The sequence below is a fragment of the Pavona decussata genome, unplaced genomic scaffold, assembly GCF_977016875.1.
Source record: "Pavona decussata unplaced genomic scaffold, jaPavDecu1.1 SCAFFOLD_98, whole genome shotgun sequence".
NCBI lineage: Eukaryota > Metazoa > Cnidaria > Anthozoa > Scleractinia > Agariciidae > Pavona > Pavona decussata.
This window is the reverse complement of record NW_028145514.1, coordinates 2,555,001-2,568,378: the sequence shown is the minus strand read 5'-3', so window position 1 is coordinate 2,568,378 and position 13,378 is coordinate 2,555,001. Positions and strand designations below refer to the sequence as shown.

The 13,378-nt window shown below is 37.4% G+C and overlaps 1 protein-coding gene across 1 annotated transcript; it reads left to right on the top strand.

Annotated features, from left to right (window-relative positions):
• The first annotated feature begins 10,404 nt into the window (after positions 1–10,404).
• Positions 10,405–11,187, top strand: LOC146472647 (uncharacterized). Its single transcript, XM_085119227.1, has one exon. It carries the CDS (start codon positions 10,405–10,407, stop codon positions 11,185–11,187), a length of 783 nt encoding a protein of 260 aa, XP_084975353.1.
• The last annotated feature ends 2,191 nt before the right edge of the window (positions 11,188–13,378 follow it).

Here is a 13,378-nt window from a genome sequence, read left to right as displayed (position 1 = left end):
CGACAGCCCTACTGTAAAGTGATGTTATACTCTCTAAACACTAATTAACTTTGATGATTGATTCTTTAATAAGGACATTTTCGTGATTTTTTTTTTTGCGATTTTAGTGACATTTTAGTTATCATTTTGTTGAATAAATTGCTATGCAAGTTAGGGGAGCCACGTAAGTGATTTGCTATAATCATGTTACTTTTCGTTGCGATACATTTACGTCGTAGTTATGTAACACATTTAATGACGCAGATATTATTTTACACAATCAACACAATTGTACACTCAGTAAGACAAGTTATTTGGAAGAAAGAAAGAGACGTTTACCAGAGTTTTTAAAAGAGTTCAGATAGGAAAAAGAGGCATGTTTTCGCTATCCCTTATTTGCACACGTCATGTAGTTTGATTGTATTCCGAATTATGTTGCTGATTATCTTTAAACCATTTTAGTCGCTATTGTACTTGTTATTTTGGGTTACGCCCCCATATTTCGCGTCCAGATATATTTTTGTTAGTTATGGATATTTCGCTGTATTGTTATTTCAGTTTTTCGTGATTCCAAGCCACACTAAAGAATTATGACAGAGTAGACTGGCTTTTGGTTGAAATCGTTGTAAAGGCCCTTATCCTCGCGTGGTCAGAGAGTGAATTTCTTTGTTTACCGATCAACTCACCTCTGCACCCGCTACACAAACTGATTCCCAATCATGACATCTCTAAACTTGCAACAGACTTCAACACACTGTTACGCAAACTAAAATTACGATTCTACAAAACTATTACTGTCCCAGACAACCAACACTTATTAGAACAAACTCCTCAGACACCATTCAACTACCATACATGAAACTTCTACCCAAAGTACACAAACTTGACAGCCCAGATTCTAATATTAATCTTAACAAACTAACTGGCCGACCTATAATTACTGCTCACAGCTGGATAACCTCTAACCCTTCTCGACTGCTTGGAACTGAAGTGAACAATATTATTTAAAGACTGAAAGATCTATTTTTAGAACGAAATATATCATTCCCTTTAATTTATAACTCAACAGATTTACTCAACTTACTAGACGAAATTATTGTCACTAACATTGACTACTGCTTCACAACTTTCGACTTCACTTCACTGTACACTAACATCACATGTTCTAACACCATCCATGCCATTATTACAAGCTGTAAATTACTTAACCTGCCTAACTCTTACAGGGATTTTTTGCTTAACCTGAATAATTTTATTAACCATTGCAATTTTTTATTGCTGGTGACACTACCTACCAGCAAATTAAAGGGGTCGCTATGGGTAGTTCACATAGCAGGCAGATTGTGGATCTATTGCTCAGCGAATTTTCTTTTTTTACTAACATTAACCAGAACGCTAATGGCATTTTTATTTTTTGCCGTTATATAGATGATGGCTTTATGCTAACCAATAAAGCTAACCTAGCCAATATAATTACTGATCTCTCCACATCATACCCTTTACAAATACCAATCACTTTCACCTCCAACCATCACACGGTTCACTATCTCGACCTCACATTATCCCTCGACCATTATACCATGTGGTACCACAAAGTCCATAATCAAGTTTATCAAAAGCCACATCACAAATACATGTATCCTCATTTTTCATCCAACCACCCTAAACATACCACTGGCATCATTAAAACAGAAACAATACGGTGTAGTCGACTCTCCGCAACCGTTGACGACTACAACTTTATCCACAATTTTTTTACTCTTAGACTTACAGCCTTCGACTATCCTAACGTTTTAACTACTAACAATTCATTATCTTGGCTAACCCATGCTGCTCATCTCTGACGCTCCAGACACAATAAACTACAAAAAAACAACCTACCTAAAGTTTATTATAGAAAGAAATACAACAAAGACAAACGGCCTGACATGATTGTGCACAAGATCTTACTCAAATACCACAACAACCACCTACCAAGACTCACAAAAGCTTACTGTAACTCAACTGAACTCTACACCCAATTTTTGACCAATAAAATATTACACCGCAAATTAATCCAAGCCAATAATTCTAGCACCATACAGTTTTCATCAAAAGTTGTACATTTATGTCAGTTGAGAGTCCTAAAGAACGAACTAATGTGTTTTTATTACTCATTTTTCATCCTTGGGAGACCTTTTTAAAATAATTTTCTACATCCCTTATAACAACCCTTTGAGTTGCCTTATTTTGGTTTAACTTTGTATACACTACATCTTTTGCTCTATGTACCTAATAGCAATTCCTTTTGTCTTAGTTATTTGTGGGATTTTACACGAAGCATTTTAATCTGTCTAGAATACTATTTTTCATGAACGCGATAATGATAAATGATAACATGTACACCTAGAATTAAATCATTTTTTTTTTTCATTTTGACCTTTCTTTAAAAAATTGTTACTTATAACTATATTTATGCCATTCTTATGGCCAAGAATTCAATTGTCCAGATACGTATAGACCTTGATAGTTCGTATATTTTACTTTCTTTTCAATTAGATTTAAATTTCTGTATACTTATTCCGACCTCAAGGAATGTGACTTTTAAGTGTAAGCTTCATATCAATTGGTGGGAGCTGTGTTTTATATTTGTGTTTTATCAGTATTGAAACCGTTTGCTTGCAATTTTTTCCTCTAACGGTTAGCTGTGTTCCATTTTCAATAAATTTATTGTTAACATTTTATCCCTTCTTTTTGGTTTACTCTATCATAATTATTTCACCAGACAGTATAAGATTTGCCTCCCCGCCGCCTCTTATGCGTTTCAATTCACATAGTTCGTCGTCATCTCATATCCCCACCATCCGCCAGTTGTTTTTAATCTTTTGCTTCGTCAGATCGGATTTAGCTATTTTCTTTATTTTACCACTTTTAATAGTTTTACTTACCGTTTCAAGAACCCAATTATTTTCTTTTCTTCTCCTCTAGCCAGCCATGCATTCCATCCAACTGAAAGACAGATCGAACAACAAATTGCACTTTCCAACCACACTTTTGCAGCCATTATTAATTTAATATTTACGCCACCAGTTTCCTTTCCATTTTACTTTAAATCCTCCGTAATTTATTGCCTTTTGCAAGTTCAAGATTACCTTCCTTTCCTTAAACAAAACGCCTGATGCGAACACAAACCCTCCGCCATTTTGAAATTAACAGCCTCTGGGTGCTTCGTTGGCATAGTAACCTTCACGTCACAGAAACCCATTTATCGTCAGCACACGTCATTCATGGCGCAAGCCTTAACATCTTTTACGGGAGACGGCAACAAGTTTTTACAAGTGTTTCAACTGAATCGTTTTATTTGTTTACTTCTACCTCCAACCTCATCTTTTTCGCTGTCCATGTAAGTCCTTTTTATCTTTTGTTTCTATACTTTGTTTACATAAAAAAAACATTTTCTTACCCCTTACGACACACACTTATTTTGAAACCCAGTCGTTAACGCCTGTAAAACGCAACTTTACCAGATAACGATCTTTTAATGGTTTACCTCATATTTTATTGTTTTTTTCCACTCTAAAAATTTTAGTTATTACCAAATATAGTTCCTCATCCTAAATATTCATATTTTTTAAGTCTAGATTGTGAAATAGTTTTCCTTCATAAAAGTATCTATCCCTGTCTCCACATTAAATCTTTACTGCAATTTTTTTTCTCATTTCTTTATTATCATATAGTCACTTAGCTTTTTCTTTCTCTCCACTCTTTCCCTTTGTCTATTTCCTTATCCTTTTCATTTCCTCAATCTCGACAAAGAGTTGTCGGGCAAAGGTCTGGCGTCGGACTAGAAACAACCCTGCTCAGTTGTCCTTTGCCCCTAATGAACTCACAACAGCACTGAGCCTTGTTGTCGATGCATCCTTCTCTCACCAGGGTGACTCTCTTTTACTTTCCTCTTCTTTTACTCTTTTAATTTTAGACCTAAAATTTAATATGATGACATCAATTATAGATTTCATTTTTATCATTAACCCTTCTCCTTAAAATCTAAAGTCCCTGCCGCCGACCCCCCCCCCACCTTATTTTGTTACTGATATCTCACACCAAAGCCAATTTTTTCACATTTCTCACTGCAACACATTTTACAAATCACGTGACACCTTATGCATCCTCTTAAATTGTTTTAACAGACCCCCAATGGATCAAGAACCAACTTTCTCCACACTTACTTTATTCCAATCAAGAATCCAACACCTCTCTAAACCATCTATTATTGCAATGAGGCAAGTTGTCTTCCGAGTTTTAAATGGAGATGCTTTCTACCCCTTCTCAAGCTGGCCCCATGAATATCAATTACTATTCTGGAAAAAACCCATTAGGGATGTGGACACCTTCAAACTGTTTTTTTTTTTTTCGTGGGAAATGGCTGTTCTCCACAGTTGATCACAGAGTGGATACTGACCTCTCAATGCTGGAACTACTTTTCCAAAGGAGATAAACGATCACGTCAACTAGATTTCTTGTCACACAATCTTCCCAACAAATCCAGCCAGTGGTTTTATTTTGATATTCATCACAAGAAATGGCTCTACCTTAATGGGGACATGAGAAATACCAATTCTTAGTAACTTGCTTAACACAACACGAGATGATACTCAACTTTTATTTACAACCATATTTCTGACAATTAATTTCCTTCTCCCTTTCATGTCAAGTGTGCAAACAACAATTTCCATTCGCCACTGCATACGATTTTTAGAACGAAATATTTTGTATGTCAAAACTCCATTTCACCACTATTTCCTTTTAACTAATTTTGTTTACGTTATATTACTAAACCTCAATGTTTTTAATTTCCTCTATTCTCCACATCCCACTTCACTGTTTCTAATTCCTTTTAATCTATTTAATCTTTTTTGATTGTCTACTGTTGCTCCTTCTATATGAGTTTTTATTATTATTATTAATATTATTATTTATTATGTTTTTTGCTTTTGTTTTGGCTCTGTTGTGGTTGAGGTGGCTGCCCTGCAGTCTTTTGCTCCCTCAATATAAGTATTACCAGCAAATGCACAGAAAAATCAAGCAAAATCGAAAATTCGCGGCCACAGTCTGAAACCTAACCTACCCTCATTTTCAGTCTGTAGATAGATATTAATGAGTTTACAAACCTGCTGCAGTTTATTTTTCGAAATACGACCAATTTTTGGATTTCTTCGATTTTGCCCGTCTGACGGCTGAAATCACCTGCCTCACAAGGTAAAATCGACCGCCCGAAAAAACTGCTTCAAGTAACCGGAAAAGCGATTCCATCGGCAATCTAACGCTCAATTTCTATAAAATGGACATCTAACGTCCTATTTCGACAGATTTCCGGTTCTGAAGTGTAAAGTCAACACTTAGGATGCTAAATGGTCAGTTGACAAGAGCTCACGAATGCGAAAATTTATAGCCAAACCTAAAATCGAGCTCTTGATAAGTGGGAATCCTCCAAATTTCCCCAAATTCTGGTTTTAAAGCCTTGAGATATAATATTTTCACGTACATTAAAAGTTTGGTTGGGTTTTCTAGCGAGCGCCTCAGAATCAGTCGACCAATTTGAAGAAATTTTGTGTCATCGCGTGCTAAGTTCCCTAAAATTGACCTAAGTGTTTGTTTACACGAACAGGTTGCATCAATCACATTGCAATGAGCGCCCCGAAATAACTCATTTTCTTATTCCATGTTTCATTTAAAGAAAGAATTTAACTCACCATTTAATATCAGGTTCCTGTTCGCTGGAGTGAAAGTTCGCTGTGACCTTAACTACCGACGTTGATACGCCGTTTTAATAGATCGCCTTCCCGGGAGAACTTGAAACATTCGACGACACAAATGAAACTACCTGTGCTATATAGAAAGCCATTTCCAAAACTACTTGACTCCAATTTTCTTGTCGATTGTGGTAAATTAGAACTGACATCAAATAACTGTTTAACGCTGAGATACATCAGCATTTTTAATAACTAGCGATAGCAAACTGCTGGTTATTTGTATGCATGTGACAACAATACGTCAAGTAATTCACTCTGACATACCTGCCAGCTTTCACTGGTAATTTACGTTGTACCAGATATGTTTTCTTTAGGATTCTTGCTACTCGATTTTTATTCTGGAAAATCCCCCTCGCCCTTGATATTTCAGCCACACAACCGCTCCGCTGTTACAGATATTTATTCTCGGTGCTACATCGGTATATTGAACCAATATTAAATCACCGCCCGGGAAACTAAGTGGTCACACTCTTTGCATCAGAACTAACCGAAGATTCAATGAATCAGCGGCATATGCCGAAGTGGCAAATGCTTTACCTACCGTGGACCGGTGTGCACCTTGTAAAAATACAAAATAAAATGCTTAAAAATCAACGCAAATGGCAGCTTGATAATGTGACTGCAACAAAGCGCCTATAATATTCAACTACAGAGGATGCTGTTGTGGTCCTCGCTTCTCCAAGAGTTACCTGTTTGTTGAGATGCCATAAACAGAACAGCTGTGCTTGAGCAAAAGAATTCGAGATGGGTCACACGTGCAAGGGGCTAAGAAAGATCTAGCACAGGTAGCGTACGCGCATCACTTGCGCGAGTGAAAAATCGCTCGTGTAGCCGCCCGGGGAAGGGGGAGGGGGGGTAATTCCCGATAATAGCCAAAAATTGTTATATAGAAGGGTAAGGGGTCGGACTTCAGGGCAGAGCCTCCCTGTATTAAATTTTTTTTGAGTACCCCCCCCCCCCCCTTTCCAAGGGGGATGCATGTATTTGCTCCTGGCGGGCTCAATCAATGAAATTCCATAATCTATGAAATCGGTCGTAAAAATAGATTGATTTCAAAAAATTGATGAACTGAAATCCAAGATTGAAAGATTTTAATCGATTTTAATCAATTTTCGTCGAATATATGGATTGTCAATGGTAATCGTTTAGCAAGTGGAAGTCTTACCTATTTTATTTTTTTCTCTTTCTAAAAAGAGATCAATTGCTGCTTTTCCTCTAAATGTGTCTCAGCACAAAAGGGGAAAGGAACTTCCAGCAATTTCTCTTACACTTTTTGTTAGTTGAACATTTGTTAGTGGAATGTTGATATGGCTCAATACATTGAGGTTCTCATTGCATCAACATTGAGCATCATACAACATGATGATCCTCACCCCCTCCCACCCCCACCCACGTACCCCTCACCTCCTACCCCTTACCTCCAACCCCTCACCACTCGCACCCATCCCCGGAATAGAATTGCCGCTTGGTACTTGATAAACGTTTACAAGTCCATTTTGGAGAGCATCTGTGATGAATTGACAATGATTACAATAATGTGTTTTACATACAATACAAATAGTATTGTTTTATAAAACCTTATTGCGATTGTACGTACTCATTGAAAACCAGTTAAAAACCGAAGATGTTATCAAATCTATTTCAACACGACTTTCTGAAAATCGCAAAAATTATTCCCCACCAGAAAAACCACGCTATCCTGATAAAACAATTAGATACCGCGAAACACATGACGAAAAGCGGCCAACCTGTGGTATGTTTCTATGGGTTTGAAAATCAGGAAAACAATGCTAACAATGACTCTGATCTCGATTTCAGCAATTTAGAGAGCGAAGAGGAACAAAACGAAGGTCAGGAAGACGCAGATCCCAATGAACTTCAGTGGTCCGATCAACTTTCTGCCCTTAGTATTCCCGATTTTGTTGAGGCTTCCGACATTAAGTTCCAGCTACAAGATAACCCACACCCGTAGATTTCCTTTTAGCTTTTGTGGGGGAAGATTTGTTGAATAAAATAGTGCAAAAAACCAACCTTTATGCTCGCCAAAAGTTGGCCGATTCCCCTGCACGCCTGGTAATTTAGGAATTAAGAAAGTTATGCCCTAGAATAGGTTTAAGGAATTAAGTAGTTTTCTCCATTTTAATGATGCGACCCAAGAAGTAGCCCGTGGAAATCCTGGCTTTGATCATCTCTACAAGGTAAGATCTCTGCTAAATTGTTCGGCAAAAATGTGAAACTAGTTTTAGTCACACTAAAAATCTCTCAGTTGATGAGGGTATGATTCCATTTAGGGGTAGGCGTTCTTTCAGACAATACATGCCGGCAAAGCCAACGACATATGGGATGAAGGTTTGGATGGCCATAGACTCAAGCAACAGGTACGTGTTGAATTTTGATGTTCATTTGAGTAAGGAACCCTGGCATCGGCGCATCCATGGGTTGGGTTATGATGCGGCCACCAAGATGATCACCTCTGTTATGAATAAAAATCACCATGTATAGTTCGATAATTTATTCAGTTGAGTTAGGTTGCTGGAACATTTATGGGTTCAAAAGACTTTTGCTTGCGCAACCGTTCGGGTAAAGCGCAAACACTTGCCGCCATGTGCTTGGCAAAAATTGCGTCCCGGACAGAAGTTTGTTAGGCAAAAAGGTAAGTTAGTTTTCACGACATGCAACGACAAACAGGATGTCGGTGTCATTTCTTCAAATTTTAGTCCAGATACCCCTGATATTGTCATTCGAAGACACAATGAGCAGGTCAGCAACCCAGCCACGTTCAGTCTTTACAATGAAAATATGGGGCGACTTGACCTTGCCGATCAATTCCGTAAGTATTATTCTGTAGGTCGTACTTCTAGGAAATGGTATAAGTATTTGTTTTGATTCACTATCGACATTTCAATTGGTAATGCTTTTGTTTTAGAGAATCATTTTCCTACCAGGGCAGAGGGCAGGGAGGGCTAAACTAAAGCAGGTTGATTTTCGCACTAGGCTTTCAAAACAACTTATCGGGGGGTTTTCATCTAGCGTTTCGACCACACAATCAGTAAAGCGGAAAAAAATTGAGACCCTTTCACTCAGGGAGAGAAATGAAGGGTAAGCATTTCATTAACAAAATTAGCAACAAATGTAATTTATGCCTTTTTGAGAAATTCGTGATCATCTATAAGCAGCATTTATGTAATCTAAACAAGTGAAACAAACTAGCAAGTCCCTGCCCCCATCGAAATTGATACCTACTCAAGAACTTTGTCATCAAGTACCTTAGAGTCACACGTGATTTCAGTTTTTACACCCCACTGTTTTTGTATATCATAGCAACTGTTTTTTTATATCCCATAGCAAACTATACTTTACTTTTCTTGCCAGCTCATGTAATTTAACGCTTCGGCTTTCAGCCTTCTTCAGATAAATCTTAAAAACTAAAAACTAAAAACAATTTACAATGGCTGCGCGTATCAGACATACAGGCTTATATAACAAACTTAATTAGCGATACAAAAAGGTTTGAATCACAATTAAAATGTTACGAAACTTTTTAAGGAGTTAGCAGGTAATCACAGTAACAGCCTTATGGAGAAGGAGGTGAACTACCTCTGCCACTTAGATTTTAAAACCAGTGGTTTCTACGGCCTCCCAAAGATACATAAAAGCAAGATCATTTGTCAGGAAGCTAGAGTCCAAAAGAAACCATACATCACCGTTTTTAGGCCAGCAGATCTCAAATTCAGGCCCATAGTAGCTGGTCTTAGATATCCAACGAGTAGACTCAGTAACTTTGTAGACATCCTTATCAAGCCGTTTACTTTACATGTCCGAAGTTATCTCAGGGACACTATCGATTTCCTCAATTATTTACTAAAGACAATACCTGAAAGTACAATATTAATCCCCTTTGATGTGACCAGCTTGTACACAGGTTCTTGGATGACTGATACATAAACTGGCCTTACTGTGAGGATAAATTAAAGGAGCTTCATGATTGTTAAGGACACTAACCGGTTCCCATTTATTTGATTGGCCTTCTTGATCAGACCATAGTTACTTGTCCCTAGTGGCAATGTTTATTGGTATTTTTCTCGATTTGGTTTTGTAATCAGATCTTTAAGCGTCCCCACACGCAAATAAAAGCGGCTGTAGCGTCTCTTTTTGCCAGAGAGTTACCTGCGATAGCCTATTGAAGTTTGGTTTGCGTGTTCTTGAATCCTTGGCACAAGTGGGATTGATATGTAAGTAACCTTTAAATTTTTACATTAGATTTCATTATGGGCAAATGTACACAAACGGATTAATGTACAATCAACTGCAAGAGGGATTAATCGCTTCATAGTCACCAAAGGCGTCAATTTGATGGAAACACATTTATCAGGAGTGAATGCCCACAAATGTTTAGGGCCTCAGTCGAGTGATGGTGGCGTGAGGATTGCTTCGATAGCCAGCCGCCTTTTTCACTAATCATTTGCACAACACATGGCTGAAATCGTATCTGGCTTCATCAGAAAACGCAGAAACAGATCCTCAACAAGTTCCGACAAGAAAATTTCTATTTCCCCTGACACGAAAAAAACTAAAGGACACCAAAATCGGCGACCTTGGCAGCGAAGCAGCATATGAGTCGAGCGAAGAAGTGATGGAGGCTTTAAATAAGATTGAATCTATCTCTGAACAACTGAAGTCAATATTGGAAAGGCTAAACAAGCTCAACACTATCAAGAATTCAGTTAAAAGCATCGAAGCCAATCTAGCAAATCTTAACGCTCGAACTGCTGAACTTGAGCAATTTGAATTTACGGCAGCGAAGGATATAAAGGACTTGAGACAATCATGCATCTTTAATGGCGACACCTGCAAAGAAATTCAGGATCAGATGGATGAAAATAACACAAAAATAAACTCGCTGTTGGAAAGCGAAAAGATGCTTCGCGATCAAATGAACGAACTTAGGTTTAAAAACCTCTATCTTGAAGCATATTCCAGACGAGAAAATATTAAATTTTTTTCCATCCCCAAGGAAGATGATGAGAACACTGAGGAAACATTAAGAAACTTCATGGAAGACGACCTTGGATACAGAAATGCCCGCACAGTTGAAATGCAACGTGTACATCGACTCCCTGGAAGACGCAGCGGCTCTGGTCCGCGGCCAATAATTGCTAGGTTCCTTCGGTATAAAGATGTAGAGGATATTTTTACGCTGGGAAGGCGCCTTAAAGGGACCGAATACCAGATGTTCCAGGATCTTCCACAAGAAATAATCAAACGCAGAAGAGAGCAGATGCCAACATTCAACAGAGCACAGAGAAATGGTATGAGGGTTTCTTTTAGTAAAAGTCAGCCTGACAAGCTTTTTATAAATGGCAAATTCTGGCCTTATGGAAAACTGCTAGAAACAAGTGATCAAGCAAATGAGTAAGATAACTGTGTTGCAACATTGTATCTGTACTATAACATTATCCTATTAGGCGGCCTGGCAAGCAACTCTTCTTCATTAAGTGATTGCAGAGCCTTGTTTTGTGCTTTAAAGACATTAAGACCGAAGACCGATGAGTTTTTCTAAAAAGGTTTTCTTTGTTTTTGTGTCGCTTTCAGTCGCTGGCTTTTGTATGTGTTTACCTTTTTTTTCCCTTTATTTTAAATGTAAGCTTATCTTTCTTTTATTCTTGTCATCAAAACTTCACTCACGAAAATTATCGATATATGAACATAACCTATTTTACATTTCAACCAAAGCAGTATTCAAATTACCAACCAACAGAGATAACACTTTCACATTTTAACAAAAGAGCAGTGCTGAGGAATGTCGCTTTCAACACTTGCTTTCAAAACGGAAAAGAATGTTATTACAATAGCTTCTCTTAACGTGCGGGGCCTTGGGAATGATACAAAAAGAAGAGAAACCTTCAACTGGTTGCGTTCCAAACACTTTTCCATCTATTTGCTACAAGAAATCCACTGTTCTGAAAAAACAAAAGATCTATGGGCCACAGAATGGGGCTACAAATGCCTTTTTAGCACCAGGTCAAGTACTAAAGTAGGTATAGGCATCCTATTCAACAACAATTTCGAACTTCAAATCATGAAAAATTATATTGATCCTGCAGGACGTTATATAATATCCTATTTAATGGCAAATAGAAAACTCGTAACCCTGGTTTTTTAACTGAAGAGGAATGCCTAGAAGCCTTAAAAGATATAGATTCAGAAAAAACACCCGGGACTGATGGTTTGCCAGCCGAGTTTTATAAGACCTTTTGGGACGAGTTAGTTTCTAGTTTGATTAGTGCCCTTAACTACGCTTATGATCAGGGAACTCTTTCAGTATCACAGAGACGAGGTAAATCTTCTGGACTCAAACTTAATGACAAGAAAACTGAAGCTCTATGGATAGGGTCAATGAAGGGTAAGAAAGAAAAAAACTCCCCCGAAAAGAATTTTAAATGGCCCGAGATTAAAACCAAAGTCCTTGGAGTATGGATTTCTACTGACCCAGCTGTCACTTTAAATATGAATTATACAGAAAAGGTGGACAAGATAAGAAATATTCTGAGCTGTTCGGAATACCGACGTTTAACTTTAATTGGCAAAATTCAGGTTATCAAGAGTCTAGTCTTATCCCAACTCACTTATATTTCAACACCTCTCGCGACAAACCAAAGTTTTATTAATGAGATAAATGACATTTTTTATAGATTTCTTTGGAACAACAAGGGTGATAAGATTAAAATGAACCGTGTTGATAAATGATTACGAGAATGGCGGTCTAAAAATGGTTGACTTATCTTCTTTTAACAAATCGCTAAAAACTACTTGGATTGTAAAGGATCTGGATACTTCGAACCACAGAAAATGGAAAGAAATTGTCTTCCTTGAGCTCGAAAAACATGGCGGCAGCCTTATCTTTAAGGGCAATTTAAACAAGACTGATTACCTCAAGACTTTTCCAGTAAAGAACAACTTCACGAAAGAACTATTAGAAATTAGGTCTGAGGTCAATTTTTAAGGTGTTATAAAAACAAAACAACAGTTTCTTGAACAGCCTTTATGGCATAACTCGCTAATAAGAATTGATAACAAGCCAATTTATGAGAAAGAACTCTTTTTGCGAGGAATTTTAAAAGTCAAAAATTTAATGAAAGAACCTGGCAAGTTTCTTTGTTTCAAAGATTTTATTGAATTATATAAAATACAAATAAACCCCTTGAAATCTTGTGGACTTATATCCGCCCTTAAATGTCTTTATAATAAAAATTTTCCAAACGAATCCAGTAGAGCTGTTTCGGTTAAACCGGACTCTTTCCTTAACTCATTTCTTAAAAGCTCTAAAGGTAATAGAATAGTTTACAAGAAACTTGTCTCTCTTAAAAGCTATGCACCAGAGAAAAGCCAATTAAAATGGAACACCATCGTTTCCCAGGAAGGTTGTAAGGCTGATTGGAAAGCAGCTTACACCTTGGCATCCAAGGGCACTAAAAGTTCGACCCTCATTAACTTTCAATACAGATTCTTGCACAGAATTCTTCCTACTAACTTTTTTCTAACAAAAATTGGTATCAAAAAAGACCCACAATGCTCTTTTTGCAGTAAAGCTCCTGAAAATATTATTC